General features: G+C 40.9%; 1 protein-coding gene across 1 annotated transcript in view; it reads left to right on the top strand.

Moving 5' to 3' along the window:
• SPIDR (scaffold protein involved in DNA repair) overlaps positions 1 to 17,697 on the top strand; it is a gene marked incomplete at both ends in the record, with an annotated part of 211,942 nt that overhangs the window by 66,544 nt on the left and 127,701 nt on the right. Inside the window, one exon of the mRNA XM_080364135.1 lies at positions 4,019 to 4,119. Within this exon, the coding sequence (XP_080220261.1) occupies positions 4,019 to 4,119 (101 nt within the window). The remainder of the gene's footprint in view (positions 1 to 4,018; positions 4,120 to 17,697) is intronic.

Raw genomic sequence — 17,697 nt, 5'->3', positions numbered from 1 at the left:
TTGCTAACGCACTGGTCCTCAAACATTGGCATGCCACCTTCAGGCTTACCTCTAGCAGACCTGGTTTTATCCCTTTCCCCCTTCAAATCTAGTTTAAAGCTCTTTCAGTGAGCCCTGCTAACTCCTGCGCAAAGATCTTTTTCCCTCTCTGAGACAGGCGTAGCCCATCTATCACCAGCTGGCCTGCTGTCGGGTAGACCAACCCATGATCAACAAACCCCAAATTCTGCTGGTGACACAGGGCTCGGAGCCAAGTATTGATCTGCTGGCTCTTCCTGTATAAAAGCTCATTAGATGTGTAATGATTCACAGGTCTTCAACTGGGAATAATGTAATAGTAATTTTAACGATTCAGCTTTTTTCATAACATGGAGTTGGTAAGCTCTGTGTAACTCTCTTATATCTCATGAACAGACTCTGACTGCATAGTTCACATTATCTTACAGAACATACAGAAACGTTTTCAATAGTGTGGGTACCTGTGCTGTATGTGAAGGTATTAGTAGTTTTCAAGTGCCATTGTCATAGAATCTGTCAGAATATGTAACAGAAAGCACCTTTTTCTTTCTTTGTTTTGTGTGTTTGAGCTAAGAAGGAGGTTGATCCTCCTAGGTTTGAGGTGGTGTTTAAGTATCTTTGTTTCTACCTTTTAAAATAAACAAACCATAAACTACTAACTCCTTCTCTTGCCGTAGAAATTCCTTTTGTGTATGGCATGTCCTTGCATTGAATTTTCTGTTCCACAATGTGTGAAACAGACATTATAAAAGAAACATTTCCGAGGCCAGTTGAGAACCTCTCATAAATGAATTCGTTGTTATATTTTATAGTCTGCAGCCAAGCAGATGCAACATGCTTTACAATGTTTTCTGCTTAATCTATTTTTAACTGCATTTGGAATGTGAATGGAAGTATGATGATTAATAAATATCAATAAATTTTATTAGCACAAAGGGCTGCTAAGGAAAGCCACATTTTTACTTTTCATGGACCTTTGTGATAATTATTATCCTAACACAGACATGTTTAGCAAATTAGTGATGAAGCTGTGTCAGTGAGACCCTCCCTGGCAGGAATATCAGGCCCGAAACAGGAATGGTATATTACTGTCATGTGCAATAGTCACAAACCCAGGAATTTGATTTCCTTTGTGCTATAGTGTGTTCCTGCCATAGGTGAAGCAGCAGTGGGCTTATAGCAGAGCAGGAACTGATTGACTGGACACAACCATAGCTCTGTTCAGGGAAAGGGAGAGAAACCAGGCTGGGAGCCAGTAATAGCTGCTCTCTTGTGTAGGTTCCTTAAGGCTTTCTAGCATTATGTGAATGAATAAAATGTATTTCTTTGACTGTTGTCTGTGGAGGGAATGGAGTGGGGGTTTAGAACACTCTGTTAAATTAGTTTTTGAGCTACCAGCTGTATAGCGTGTTGCTATAGTCCAACCACGGAGCTCAGTTGCAGACTGAAACCTGCAAGATTTAAGGAAGCAAACTCAAAATGCATTTAACTGCTTGTCAAGGTTTGATTGCGGGGTGACAATAAAACCATGGCAGATGTATTGTTGACCCCCTCTCCTTCCCCTTCAGCCCCTCCCTGTCCCCCCTTCCCACTAAGGACAGGCGATTAGAAGGGAAAGGAGGACAGAGAGAAGAGAGCTGGAAAAATTAAAAATGTTTTACTAATGCTACCAATAAAAACAGATAAAATAATACAAAATATACAAAACCAATCTTGAAAATCCCAGCAACTGCTCCGGCAGATGTAGGGCTGGCACCCAAAGTCCTGGACTGGACTCTACAGCCAACCGGAGCTGGATTCAGTCTGTCACTAGGCCTCAGTTCGCAGGGATGACTCACAAGGTTCTCTCCTAATGTCGGCCATAAAGAAAAAGGGCTGAGATCCTCGTGATCTCCAACTTTTATATGAAGTATCATGTGAAAGGGATGTTATACACAGTTGGTCAGTTTTTGGTCACCTATTTCTCGTTGCCCCTCTAGCGAGATGTGCATCCATTCTTATCAATCACCTCACATTCCATTGCTATGTCTCCCAAAACATATATCTGGCTTTCCAGGAAAATGTAGCTAATAAGAAGGCTTTAGCTGACAGGCAAAATCACTACAAGAGAAACTTGTTTTTAACAAAACCAGGGCACTGCTGCATTTCTAAGCCTGCCTGAGCCGGCAGCTACCCATTCCAGGATGGCTCCTGTAGACCACACAGCCAAGCTGAATTACAACTGCATCTGAGAGCAGTCCCCTGGCAAGAAGAAAAACTGGGTGGACAGTTTGCTGGAGTTTGTAGAACTGTCTTGCCCACAAGTGTTGCGGTGTGGGAATGCTTGAGTGTTAAAGTTTTAGGGTGAATGTGGATGAACGGAGTGTTATCAGCAGAGTAGATTATCCTGTATGAAGTTCTGTGCTTGACTGTGCTGCTCTCAGTACCAAAGCTTCCATTGCACTTCTCTGTATTAGTTGCCTGTGTCTTAAAGTCCGTGTAGAAAGCAGCAGTAAATAAGATTGTTAGGCTTACCTGGAAGTTCACTGGAGCCCAAGATTTCCCAAATACTTTTGTTTGTTTTCCTCCTTAATATAGCAGGTTTTACAGCTTCTTAAGTGTAGGTTCTTTATTTTGGGGTTTTGGGCACTCTGAAAGAGTCTGAGTTTCTCTCTTCCCTTCCTGAACCACACCAGCCATAGAAGAGATGCTGCAATGTAAACTACAAAACTTTTGTGGATCATTCTGCGGCAAATGTGGCTCTTGTATTTCAGAGTGTTCACTCTCTGATCTTCACTACCAAGATGTTTAGCCATGCCACCCAACAATTATTGCGATAGTTATGATTTTGCAAAGTATATAGTTCATTAGAAATTCAGCTGAGACTGCTAACTACTTTTCATATAACCTGTTGACTTGTCTGCAGGTGAAATTTCTTAGTAATTGCTAACCAAAGAGATTTTTACAGTCTGCCTGAAGGGCTGCTTAGCCTTTTTAGCTTCTTCTTGGTTTCCACAGGTGTGAGTCCTCCCAGTTTCACATTTGCTTTACCAAGCTGTTTGGCTTTTTTTTCTAAAAGAAATAATTCTATTCATGTGCACAAGTAATCATAAGGTGGTTGTATGTTACCTCTGTTGATTCCTAAACCACTTTAACCCAAGGACACATTTCACCTTAGTAGAAATCTTTATTGATGAACTAGATAGTACTTGTTGTGGAAAAGCTTGTGCTGTAAGGAAAGAATGAAGTAGATTTTTATGCAGACAACTCATTTGAAGCAGAAGAAACATGCTCAAATACTCCCATAGTAGTCCAGAGCTCTTCATGGTAGCCCAAAGACAGCTTCCAACACATTTGTCTTTTTGTTCCTAAAGTCAGAAATTATGTCTTCTGGCTTTGTATCCAGGTGTGGGAATTGCTGTAGTGTTACCTTAAATGTATTTGTGCTAGATGCCACTCCTCTGCTCCTCACCTTGGGAATGCCAAATTAATTTCATCTTGGAGAGCGTTCAGACCACTGAAACTGCACACTTGACCCAGCTTGTGAAATGAATCATAGGGTCAAGTATGGGTAAAAGAATATTTTTGTGATCACTCCTTGCCAACAGACAAACAAATCTATGAGGAAAAAAAAAACCCAACCTGTTATAACTGGTGGTTACACTGGTTTGTTTTGAATTTGCAGTTGTCTGTGGTATCTATCAAGGTATAAGTGCAAAGAAAAGTTGGGAACTTTTTGTTACAGTCCCTTTGCTGGAGACAGGGCTGAAAACATGAAGATTTTGGACACCCAGATAATGAAAATGTTTTATTGTGTGTAATGACTTTAAGACTATGTTTTATTGGGAGTATATCCATTGGAAAATCAAAGTTAGGAGAACCAATCTGCAAAATGTGATTTTACTGTATGTTTGTCTCTAAGGGCCAAAGCATACATATTCCCTCTGTCCTGTGGCTTGTCACTTGGCAAAAACTGAATACTGGTTCCTGGCAAAATTGAGCATTCCTTTATTCTCTGCAGGGGTGGGCTGGCTGAGAGGTTATGTCGACTGCAGAACAGAGAAAGATCTGCCATTAGCTTTTGGAGGCATCAGTGTACTTCAGATGCTAAAATCCCCTCAGGTAAGAAGCATTATACATATACTACTATGAGAAAATATTACTTAAATGTGTGTATGTATGGCCCACATAGGGGTACAACTGGAGTGTATAGTCTTTGTGGTTTTGCCTGAGTTGGGTTTAATGCTCTCTTGATTGTATTTTGAGCTAATATTGCATTTCAGCTAAATATGATGGTTTATAACATCTCAGTCATCAAAGTGTTTGAATGTAAAAGGTAAAGAACTTGTGAAGAGTCTAGATGGAGGCTATTTAAACAACTTGATTTCCAGCATCACCTTGGGAAATGGTGTTTCCAGCAGGTTGTAGGACAATTCAAGGTTTAATTTATGAGTGTGCAGATGTTTTTTTGGTTCTTCCTGTTTCTGTGTAACCACCTTTTCCTATTTCTTTGTTAATTTTTCTTTGGCTTCAAGTCAACCATGTTCATGGAGAAATGCTGCAATGGTGAATGACAGCAAATATGGACAGATAGACCACAACCAAGAAATGAGTGTGAAGAATAACTACGATGGGCATTTCACTTGAAAAGAAATGGTGGGAGTTATGCGAATTAGTTACAAGTGACTGATAGCACCACCTTTCAGTAGTATTTCTTGAGAGATGATGGATTCATAGAATTTAAGTGCAAAAATGGTTAGGTTTTTTGATCAACTTGTGTGTGTGTGACTGTATGCTATGAAATCTCAAGCATTTATTGTGCATTTAGCCAACTATTTGTTTTTGAGCACATATTAACTGCCAATTATTTTTCAGAAAGTCCTCTGGTCTTGATTTGAAAACATGCAGATGAGGGAATCTATCACTTGCCTTATGAGTTTGTCCTTAATTCCACTCCTAAATTTTTAAAAGTGGGTTTTCTTCCAAATCTGAGTTTTTCTGGCTTCAGTTCCCCTCTTTTGTTTCTCGTAAGGCTTTTCTCTATTAGATTAAAGAGCTCTTTAGTATGTGGCATTTCCCCTCTCTGGCACTTGCACAGCAAAATCATGCTGCCTCACAGCTCTCATACACTAAACAGACCAAGCTCTTTAGAGCTCTCTAATGCATTTTTACTCGTCTTCAAGTGATTTGCATGGCTTTTTACTGTACCCCCTCAAACTTTTCAGCATGGTCTTAAGAACAAGCACAGCCACTCTGTATGTATTCTTCCAGTTCTAGTCTCATCAAAACCAGTGGCCAGGTCCAGTTCATTACTCAGCCTCCTGTATGTTCAAGGCCTGTTGAGTCTGGTTTGGCTTTGGTGATGCTGGGACTTCACGTTTAACTGATTGTCCGATATGATTTCATAACTTCTGTAGCTGCTGTTTTCCGAGGTCCAGTTTCCCACTCTCCAGCTACTGTTTTTGTTTCTTCTGCCTAAACACAGGGAAGTTTTTGAGCCATATCCAGCTTTGCTTCATTTGAGAATGCCCAGCTAACCATGCAGTTCAGATTGTTGTGTATGTCAAGCCTGTACTCTTTTAGTCATACATTTGTTGAATTTGTGGTATCCACACAGTTTCTTATATAATTTTTAACTTGTTTTTATGTCATTCATTGAACCATTTAACAGCATGAGTGTTTACTTGCCCATCCTGCTGGAACTGCTCTCCCTCAGTTATAATTCTCCACTGGTAAAAAGCTCTAACTGTAATTCACAAAGTTAGTTGTCTGAAATATTTTTTTTTAATTGCATTTCACTTAAAGGATATGTAACTGATAGTGAAAATGGTTGTTTTTTCATGAGAAGGTTGTACGATTTCAAGTCACACCAAAACTGTTGGCTAAAGCTACTCTCACAGTTTCTCACCGGAGCTTTAGATGGCTTATAATCCCTTGGCCACTCAGATGTTACGTGTTCAAAATGGCACTCATATGGAATCGTAGAATCACAGAATCATTTAGGTTGGAAGAAACCCTCAAGATTGTCAAGTCAACCATAAACTAACTCTGGCCTTAAGCCATGTCCCTGAGAACCTTGTCTAGATGTCTTTTAAGCCTCTCCAGGGATGGTGACTCCACCACTTCCCTGGGCAGCCTGTTCCAGTGCCTGACAACCCTTTCCGTGAAGAAAGGCCATTTCTTCTTGTCCTATTGCTTGTTACTTAGGAGAAGAGACCAACCCCCTCCATGCTACAACCTCCTTTCAGGTAGTTGCAGACAGCGATAAGGTCTCCCCTCAGCCTCCTTTTCTCCAGGCTGAACAGCCCCAGCTCCCTCAGCCGCTCCTCATCAGACTTGTGCTCCAGGTCCCTCACCAGCTTTGTTGCCCTTCTCTGAACTCTCTCCAGCACCTCAATGTCTTTCCTGTAGTGAGGGGCCCAAAACTGAACACAGTGTTTGAGGTGGGGCCTCAGCAGCACTGAGTACAGGGGGAGAACGGGATGTTAAATTTCTCACGTAAATTCCTTACTTACTTTTCCAGTCACTTTGCATAGATCTGATGTCAGGCTAGCTGATCTGCAGTTATTGTAGGTCACTTTGTTTGCCCTTCCTGAATACTAGCACAATATCGTCATCCTTTTCAGTCTTCTGGAATTTCCCCAGTATTTAAACACTCACTAGGAAGTAATACCAGGGAACCAGAAATGTCTTCAGCCAAGTCTTTTCAGAAGTACTATGTTGAAAATTATACAGGCATGCTGACTTAAAGCCAATCAAGCCTTCTGCATTTCATTAATCCTCCACCTGAGTTAGTAATAGATAGGAGATTATAATTCTTACATGGTATGAGGACATCCTTTTGCTGCTTCTGAAATATGGAAAAAAAATTGATATTGAATAAGTCTTTGTAATAAAATGAAAAGGTTTAGTTTTCTCTATAGTAACGGACCTGCAACATTGCTAATATGCTAATATTTATTATTTTTGTCCTAGCTTCACACGTGTCATTACAAAACCTTGTGTTTGACTGCTCACCATTTTGTTAGACTTTAATGCCTAGGCTGAAATTTTCCATGTTAAACATCTGCCTCTGGCTGAATTCCTTTCTTTGATTATTCTTCTTTCGTTCAGAAAATGAGTCAGAATTTGTGAGCTTTTTCTGAGAAAAAGGCTAGGGGAAAACACCTTGCTCTATTCTAAAGTACTTTTAAAGAATTCTGATGAGTGTCTTCAAGACAATTTAGTTTTCGCAGAAGACGAGCCTTTTCTTGGATGTGCCTTTTGTCATAATGGTGAAAATCTACAAGAACTTGGACAAGTTAGGAGTCTTTAGGACAAACTATTGTTCCATTTACCCTCTGAGCATTTGCTAAAATTTCTGGAAGATGCTGAACGTGCCATAACTTGGGAATACACTTCAACTTCGCAGCCTAAATTTAATTTCTGTTTCCTATTCTTTATTCCAAAGCATGAAGATGATAATATAACCATTAAAATAGCTGTGACAGTATTTTGTGTACATTTTTTCATCTAGGGCAAAACTAATTTTTGATAGTTTTGGTTTTAGAATGGCCATACCGTTTCATGTCACTGAAATAAAATTGGTGTTTGGTTTGGAAAATGTCAGTCAGAATGGTTGAAATTTTAGTAATTTAACTAGAATTTAACTAGATAACCTTCTAATCGCTTCTAGGCTAGAAATGTGAAGTGTCAGCACAGCAAATTCATGCCACTTTCCACTTTTATTTTTTTAGATTCATACTAAGAGTGTCTCACTAATCCGAGATTCTTCTTGGACTTTGCTTCCCCTTCTGTTTTGCCCAGTAATATCTGTAAACCACACTGTTTCCAGGACTGTTTTTGAAACTGGCAACATAAATAGCAGAAAAAACTTCTCAAATTACAAACTCAAATGAGTTATCAAAGAAACTCAAAGATTAATGTGGAGGACTGAAGGAACTTAGTTGCTGGGAGAGCTGTCACATCATTCTGGATATCACATAGACATGCAGACCAGAAGTTCATTGCTAAAAGGCAAAGGGGAGCAATTTCAAATGAGATCAGTTTGAAGTCCTCCTTCCATTTGAGATTTAAGGAAAAATGTTTCCAGAAGTGCAAGCTGTCCCCCTCATTAGGCATTTCATGTCACAGAATTTTATGCCTTTGTTTTGCTGTTGTTTACTTTTACATTGCATCAACATCTGTGTTATCCACAACCCCTTTGTTTTGGCTTTTTTAATTTTTTTTTTTTTAAAATTCCTTTCTGTTTGCTCCCCCTGACCCTTTTCTGTAAGTAACCATTGTGGTTTGGCTGTCTCTTGGTCGCTGGGATGAATCACCACCCCAGAAAAGAGCGCCTCCTTTCAGCACGCCACGTCTGCCTTTTATACAGTGCACGGGGGTCTCGCTTTTGGCTGTCTCACTCTGAAGGGTGGAAGAAATCTTCGTGCTTTCTCCATTTTGACAATTTCGGGTAAAAATTGCATTTGGTAGCCAGTGCTGGCTGGATCCTTGCTGTGGTTCATTTCTAACAGAGATGGATGTCAGGCTCTTCCCCAGATATCCTGATTTTTCTTCACAAGATATAAAAGGGAGGGTGAGAGGTGTGCAGTCCCCATAACAGCAAGTCTTTGATCAGTCAGTCTGATGGTTTGAGAACACTGTGTGCAAGGGCTTCTAGACCATTTGTGGGCTTTTTTTTTTCTGTATGCAGCACTGCAACTTCCCCATGAAGTTTCCTGTTTGGACAAAGAGGAGACCTGGACAGCTGAGAGACAGAGAAAAAAATAAAAACAACACAAAACACACAAAAAAACCCCAACATCCCCCCCAACCACACACACAAAACAAAACAGCACAAAACAACAACAACAAACAAAACAGAAACAACCCCCCCACACCGCTTTCCTGTCAACATCCACTGTTTATATGAGGACTGCGTGATGCAGAAGAAAAAATAGTGCTTTTTTGAGTTACATTCAGATAACTTTTCTGTCCATAGGAGAGGACACTTAATATTTGAAGGGAACTCATGTAGATTCCTTCTGCACCTTCTGAAATTTTGTTTTCTTTACATTTTATTTCCTATTGTTTTCCTTTTCCTTGCAGTTATCAAACCAGTTCTTTACCTAAAATGCAGAAGCATGTTATTCTCTAGCATTTGTAATCTGATACAAGATATTTGGTCTTTGTTGGCCTGAGATTAAGATTTGGGATTGGAATACAGTTGAATTTGAGTAATAAACTGGTAATAAACCCAAACCATTGATATTTCTTTCCAAACTGCTCCTTCCTCTCTGGAGTAAGTGACTCTCAAGGGGCAACAGTTTTTGGTTTGCTGAGGCAAGTGGAACACACACATGAGGGAGGAGGGTGAAGCCCCAGAGATGAGGACAGGGTTTCACAGGTCACATCATGTTTTCAGGGAGGCTGAAAGACTTAGAGAACATAAATAATCATTCCCCCCCTTCTAGTTTCAGTGACTAGTTAAGGCGGTGGGAAGAAAGGATTTCAGCAGCTTGAATGCCATGAGACTTGCACAAAAATTCATCTGTGTAGATGAATAAAACAAGGGTAGTCCTTAACAGAGTTTCATTTTACCATGCAAAATTCTTCTAAAAACATGAAAGTCCAAGCTTTGCTAGTTGTTGCTTATTTTCTTAGTTCTTGATAGTTTGTTTTGTTATTTAAGAGTTAGTACTATAAATTAGAGACATGGCAAGCGGCCAAATTTATATTTGTCTTTTTTCTTTCTTTTTTTTTTTTTTTTTGCTAGCCAACTGTCTGAACTTGTTACAACATTGGGAATGAAAAAAAAAATCAAATGTAAGCTTGTCTTTTTCAAACAAGCATTCTCTGTATTGTCTTTATTTTCTTCTGAGAAACAATAATGGCATGCACGATCACTTTAAGTAGCTTACATATATTCTTGTAAAGAATGTATGTTTAAAGCACAGCCAAATTCAGCAGCCTTTTTTAAATGAATATAGATATGGCGAGAAGCCATCATGCCTGCAAGACTCAGTATGTTTTTGAGAAAAATCTTTTTGAATGGCTTCAGAAGTTACCAGCCCAGTAAGAATAACAAACAAGATGTGTAGATCAGTATAGCAACCACATGGTTTTGCACAGGCTGTGAAAACGCTGGCATCTCCACCTGGTTTTCAACATTGACTTTGGATTGCAAGGGTTTGCTTGGTATCTACCTGCTTACCAAGTCTGTTATGCCTGCACCTGCAATATTTTACATGAGGGAGGAGGAAGAACAATAATGGGATGCCAAGCAAAAGAATGCCTGTTGTTTGCTTTATGCCTGTAAGCTGACATTTTATACTTTTTACACTTGAGAATGATGGTAAGACTTTGTGGCCTGAACCAGAAAATGTAGGTTTGGCTATTCTTCCACTGCAGATAGTAAGTGCTGTCCCAGGAGAGTGTCTAGCAACTGCAGTTTTGGAACTCACATTAGACAATTAGAACTTAAATTATGTTGGTATGAAAATAATGCCTTTGATAAAAATAACTGAGGGAGACAAATTCAGAAGTGTGTTGCTAGTTTGCTTTATTAAACAAGGCATAAAATTAGGTTTTCTTTGTTTACTTCATACTTCCATAATGTGTATCTGATCTTTCCATCACAATGCAATGCAGAAATTGACTTTCATTCTTAGTGCAGTAAGTACTGTTCCCAACATTAATTGCCCAAGATTCTTTGTACTTTCAGTGGGAAATGTTATTTTATAAAAGCTTTTAACTAGGATTAGTAGAAATTTGACTTCAGTATAATACTTGTATTTCTTGTATTTCGTATTTCTAAAGAATTTGCCAGTTAAGTAGAAGTATAATTTAACTTTTAAGCCATATTCTTTAGAAATGTCAGCTATGTCAGGCCAGTGCAAATTTCCTTCTAAACTGCAGTTCATATATCTGATTTCTTTGATAGCTCTTTGAGCAGAAGTAACAGTAATTTGTTTTTCTTAAAAGCATCTGTCCCTCTCCCATATCATTTGGGTCTCAATAAGATCAGGAATTGTGCATTGTGACTGTTTAGCTGGTAATAACAAAATCAGGTAGTCCTGACTGCCTTTGCACAATACAAATATTTGTTAGCAGTTTTTCAAAGATTAACGTGACTTCTAGCAATCTCAACTTCCTCCCAATCCCTTGGGTTTTCTTATGAGTTTGTCTTCTCTTTTTCACAAACGTCTACTAATATGAGTATAATTTTTTAATTGATTTAAAAGTGTTAAAGTACTTTCCTTTTGCCTCTTGCCCTGCTTGCTTGGCTTCTTTCATCCATGTGATTTATAGGATAAGTCTTGTGGCTGAGGAGTTTCTCTGTTATTTTGTCATTCTTGCTTTGCATGGTAGTCCACCTGTATATTTACTGGTATATGTGTGTGTTCTTCATTAGTGGAGGCTTTTTACTATCACAATAATAATCACAGAACCATAGAATCATTTATGTTGGAACAGACCTTCAAAATCATCATTAACCTAACTCTGGCACTAAACCATGTCCCTAAGAATCTTGTCTATATGTCTTTTAAACCCCTCCAGAGATGGTGACTCCACCACTTCCCTGGGCAGCCTTTTCCAATGCCTGACAACCCCTTCTGTGAACAAATTTTTCCTAATATCCAATCTAAACCTCTCCTGGTGCAACTTGAGGCCATTTCCTCTTGTCCTCTCACTTGTCACTTGGGAGAAGAGGCCAACCCCCTCCATGCTACAACCTCCTTTCAGGTAGTTGCAGACAGTGATAAGGTCTGCCCTCAGCCTCCTTTTCTCCAGGCTGAACAGCCCCAGCTCCCTCAGCTGCTCCTCATCAGACTTGTGCTCCAGACCCCTCACCAGCTTTGTTGCCCTTCTCTGAATTCTCTCCAGCACCTCAATGTCTTTCTTGTAGTGAGAGGCCCGAAACTGAACACAGGATTCAAGGTGGGGCCTCAACAGTGCTGAATACAGTAGGACAATCACTGCCCTAGTCCTGCTGGCCACACCATTTCTGATACAAGCCAGGATGCTGTTGGCCTTCTTGGCCACCTGGGCACACTGCTGGCTCATGTTCAGCTGCTGTCAATCAACACTCCCAGGTCCTTTTCCCCCAGGCAGCTTTCCAGCCACTCTTCCCTGAGCCTGTAGTGCTGCCTGGGGCTGTTGTGACCCAAGTGCAGGACCCGGCACTTGACCTTGTTAAACCTCATACAATTGGCCTCAGCCCAACAATACAGCCAGTCCAGATCCCCCTGTAGAGCCCTCCTACCCTACAGCAGATCAACACTCCCACCCAACTTGGTGTCATCTGCAAAGTGACTGAGAGTGCACTCAATCCCCTCATCCAGGTTATTGACAAAGTTATTAAAACAGAACTGGCTACTCTGCTCTTCTTCATGCTTGCATAGGAGTTTTGTGGGTTTTTTTTCCAGAATGCTCAGTGGGGCAGAGCTCTACATTGCTTGGCATTTTACTAAACTCCAGTTTTCTTCTGTGTTTGTAATATCTGTTCTGTGTGCTTGTGGTTCGCTGTTTTCTGTATTGGTACTGAGACCTTTATAAAAAGTTATTTCTACCTTGTGTCATGTACGATTTTTACATTCAGATGGGCATATCACATCCTTCAGCCCTTTTGGTGAGACACATTCCCTCAACATCACAAGAGGTTTAAATTCTTATGGAAGAATTCAGGAGCACCCACTGTGCTAGAGCCAGCCTGCCTTTGCTTTACTTGTGTTTTACTGGTGGTGTTGCTGTTACTGGTTTTACCTCTGCAGAGCTGGTCTGCGTGGAGGTGCCCTGGCTGTCCCAGCCAACACATTCGGATCATGTAGAACGTGGTACATTGCCCCCTGGGCCGGCTTCCTCTTCAGGACCTGGGAGGTGTTGCAGACCTCAGTTTGTTGTTCTGAAGCACTTCTCTTCACCCTGTAGGGCTGCTAGGGACCATTCTGCTGCTGAACTTCTATCGACTGACTCTGCAGAGAGTTTGCTCCCTTTAGGAGTTTTCCATTCATGCTTACAGATGCTCTTTTGGAAAACTTGGAACAGTAACATTTTAGCAAAATTCACTTGAGTGAGGTGAAACTGTATGTCGTCTTACTGATGTGACATCTGATGCATCTCCATGCATCAAGTCCCATGGATCCTCTCCCTGCAATGTGTTCAGCTCCCTGTCACTGTGTAGCAAAAGAAACATAAAATATGCAGTCCCCAAGAGATCATAGTTTCTATATTTTTCTTCTCATTTGTCTTCTTTATTGGTAGTTACAGAGTTGTTAAAACAAACTTCAGAGTTTTATTTCAGGCACTGAAGCCAGAATGTCTGAACACTTCTTTTTTTTTTTAAATTGTACTCCTCAATATTTTTCCTTTTCTTCTCTGCAAACTGCTATTTGGTTGTTAAGAGTCAAAGCCGACTGGCTTTCTTCTTAGCCTCCCTCCTGGGCATGGCCAGTGCATTATCCGTGATCATGTACATTCGGTGTTGATGTGGCTTAAACATATGCATCTGCTGTGAAGCCACTTTGTTAGGTCTGAAAATAAATGTCATTCACTCTGCCAGAGACTGTAAAGTCATGCTGAAGTTTTCAAAAAGCTCAAGATCTCAGGGTCCATGATCTCCAAAGGGACAGGGCATTTATTTTTTATTTTTCTTTTTTTTTTCCTTCTTTTTTTTTTTTTTCTTAACTCTCCTGGAATTCAGAGTAATGCAGAACATCTGCAAAGTACTGCGTCAAAACACATGTTGATGTCATGGTATATGACATGGTATATGACTGAAGGGCAGCATCACCCTGTCTGCTAGAATAATAAAGAGAAATGAAAGGAACTAACCAGGGATTCTGATGCATTCAGTGTGAAATTTCTTTGTTCATCTCCCATGTGCTTGAAATATCTTTGTGGATTAATTGAGCTACTTCATGTCCAAGTTGCAAATTGGAGTGAGAGACCAACATCTCAGAGGTTACCTGGAGTTAAACTACGGACATAAGAGCAGGTCTGCTAGGTGGTCAAACTGGGAGTTCCTCTACTTTAGGATCCTGTTTCTAGCAGTGACAAGAGCTACCAAAATGCCTGGGAAGAATTGTAACAGGGCTCACACTTGATGATATTTCCCCAAAGTATTCTCCCAACGATCTCCCAAAGACCTCTGACTCAGGGACTTTCTGAACCAGAACTAGTGTCTGTGTTATTAGTAGTTCTAAGTGATTTTTTATTTCTCTTTCCAAGAAGTTACTGGTTGTTTTTCTGAACTTGTGCATACAATGTAGACCTGTTTTGATCACACAATTGTGAAGGATCAGGCTTTTTTAGAGATTATGTCCAAGGTCTTTGGCCAGGTTTGTTCCATTACTGCTGTTGCCAAATAGACCTTTCCCTGTGATTGCAAAGGTTCTGCTAACAGTAGCAGTGAGAGGTTGATGTCCCATTTGCCTGGGTTTAGATCAGGATTTCATCATCTGTCTCTGAGAAGCATGAAGATGTGGCTCCTGTGTATGCAGGTGGGGTGGTGCTGAATGTGCCTGTCCAGCCTCCTCATGGCAGGGATGCTGGATGGCTTTTGTCAGAGCTTCTTGTTTCTTGGCTGGGACTTGGGGGAGGTTCTTGTCAATCATGGAGAGGCTTCACCAGAGATACCTCCCTGCTTAAATGGCTTGTTCCTCCCGCCAGTCAGTCTTGCCTGCTGGTTTCACTCATTCTGGGCCACTTGTGAGGTCTGGAGGAATTAACTTGTTTAATCATGGTCCATCTAGCCATGATTTCTGTCTGTTGCCTTCCAGTGGGTTGGCACTTACCACAGCAGTGTTCTGCAAAGGACTAATGTGACCTTATGGGTGGAAACTAATCCAGCTCATCACTGGTACCCGGATTTTTCTTGTACTCTGTGACCAACCTTTTGAATAACTAGTAGCCAGCATGTTGCTGCATGACTTTGTGAAGGTTTTGTTTCTTATATGGAAAATTGTGTTAGAAGTGAGGGAGCATTACAGTCCCTGGTGGCTGATTTTCCCTCCTTTTCAACGGTGCTCTTTAGAGGAGGCATGTTGGACATCCTAAATACCTCTTCAAAATTCAGACTCAGGCAGATTTATCAATGCCGTTCTATCTTGCTTCTTGCCACCTTGAGCCTTGTGTATCAGGGACTGAATTTATACGTCATGTCCTTGCGATAAATAAGCTCTCTTGTTTATATTCATGGGGCCAGATCTTTCAAACATCCTTGAGCCTGTGTCAGTGGATGTTTTCTCTGACTTTCCAGCTGACTCTGTGTGAAGGCTACAGGAAGGTGCGGGAAGGGGCAGCTGTCCCTGCCAACCTGTGTTCCCGGGCCCCCGAGCTGCTGCAATCCTCTGTCACCAGGAGCTCAGAGAGCCCAGGGCTTTGCTGAGAAATGCACCGATGTCTGACACTGGTCAGGCAGCTGTCTGGGTTTCCATCTTCATCTCCCTCAAGCACTGTGTGGTTGCAGAGGCATCTGGCACCGAAGAGGAGCTCTGTTAAGCTGTCCTCAAATTGCTGCTTGAGTGGAAGGTTTCTAAACGCACCCAGGCAGTATGCATGTGGACTTGTCTTTTAATGGGAGAAGAAAGGCTGCCTTCAAGTAAATAAACTGAAGTATTTTTCAAACGAGCATTACATAGGTACCTGCAGTTCTTAATCCTTCTCTCTTCCACAGAGTCCCTCCACTACATAGTGTTACACTTATAGTTGGTGGTGGAAAGATAACACTAGATATGCTCTGACTCATGTTTTCATTACTGTAGTGTGGTGTTTATCTATTGTGGACACTGAGGCTCAAAGATGATGAAGGAGAGTCTGGCCAAGAGTTGTAGAACATATGTATGCTTATGGTATCGAAATGTGCCTGCGGACCACGGACCTTGAACAGCCAGTATCTCTGTTCAGTGACTTCATTTTGCCTGTCCTTCTTGTGTGCTGAAGGAGCTTCTTGAGGACAGTCCAGCCTGGGCAACACAGAGGAAAAGAAGTAACAGGATAGTGTCTGAAATGGGCTTAGTCCAGCCTGGTTGGGCTGTCACTGAAAAGAACCATCCTCCCTCCATCCGTTCCTGCCCCACCTTCCCCTTTTCTATCACTTGTTCCTTCCTCCTCTGGTATCTGCTCATGTGCTTTGGTGGCTTTGCCATTAGCTGGATTAGCTCATTGAATTTTGTTAAAAACTAACCCTGAAGGAATAAATTTATGAGTGCTCTAGATAGCAGAATGGGAAATGAAGGAATAGGCAGTGTAGGAATGGGCAGGATTGCAGCACAGTTATTGCTTGCACCTTTAAAATGCATATTATTATAGTGTATTCTTCCTTGTTTAAGATTACTAGGTATTGCCCTGAAACCTGCACATCTGCATGTTTGAATTTCTTGGGCCACAATTCTGCTTTGCAAGTGAAATTAAGTGAACAAGGACTTCAGCAGGCAAGTGAAAACTTCTGTGAATTGTCCATGGGTGAAAGAGAACATTGCAAAAACTTAGTTTAAGTTTTTCACATGGATGAACAAACAAGTAAACTCTGGAGGCTGTAGAAATTGCAGTGATCCAGCCCGTCTCCTCACCCACAAATTCTCCCTTCAATGTGCAGCCACATATGTTTGATTTATTTTTGATTGACATAACAATACAAGAGCCAAATGAATTAAAAATGAAGCTACGTTCTGAACTTTGGCGTTTCATCGCATGCCAGGAATCCAAAGTGCTTTGCCGTGTTGTTCGAGAGAGCGTTCTATCATCAGCAGTAATAACAATTTCTGAGTAATTAAATTAAACTATCTCTGTGCATCTAAATAAACAAATAGATTGTGGTTCTGCAGAATGTGCATGTGTGCCAAGTGTGAGACTTGGCTTGTTATTAAACTGTGCTGCTGTTAGTGGAGAAGTGTTTAGCTACATTTAGTATCAGCTTCCAGTGCTTGCACCAACTTTAAGACTGGCTTGCAAGAGACTCTGTTACCTTGGTAGGGGTTTTTCCCCCAATGTCTTTTAGAAGCTTTCATAAAGATATAGTTCTTGATTAAACTAGTGGCTTTAGCTGTTTTATAGCCAGAGGTATTTAAAATAAAAATGTTACTAGGTTGTCATTCATTGTCTTCAACCTACTTTATCAGCTGAGTAACATATGGGGCTGACCAGCAAGAACTGTCATGAAAATCTGCACGTAAGAAATGCGTAGTTCAAAAGTGATGAAGAATTTCTCTCATGAGCTGTCTTAATACTTTTTTTAAAATAAACTGTTAGTGTGTTTCACAATTGCATTTGATTTTTTGAGTGACTTGTTTTTTAAAGGGGATGAAAATGCAAATTGTGCAGTATGCCTAGAGGGGAGAGGTAAATGCTCAGTTACTTTGAAGGCTGCGAATTCTTGTGGTTGGGAGAGTTTGTCCATGCCTGCCAGATGACTTGGGGTTGACAGAGGACCACAACTGCAGCTAGTCAGGCAAAACAGAATTCAAGTGTGAATATTCTCCTTGCCTTTATACACAGAAAACCAGTCTGCGCTCACACTTAGCAGAATTTTGCACATAAGCAGACCTTAACACAGCACAGTGAGCATTTGGGGTGACACTGGGGGCTTACAGCTTCCCCTGGGAAGGTGACAGAGGCGAGGAGTCATAGCAGTGGCAACCACCTCTCCTTATCAGTCCGTCTTAAAGGACTTGGCAGAAAGTTTCAGTTCACCTATTCCCACTTCTCAGATCTGGAAAA

The sequence above is a fragment of the Nesoenas mayeri genome, assembly GCF_963082525.1.
Source record: "Nesoenas mayeri genome assembly, chromosome: 2".
Lineage (NCBI taxonomy): Eukaryota > Metazoa > Chordata > Aves > Columbiformes > Columbidae > Nesoenas > Nesoenas mayeri.
Note: the sequence above shows the minus strand (reverse complement) of the source record. Positions and strands in the feature narration are given on the sequence as shown.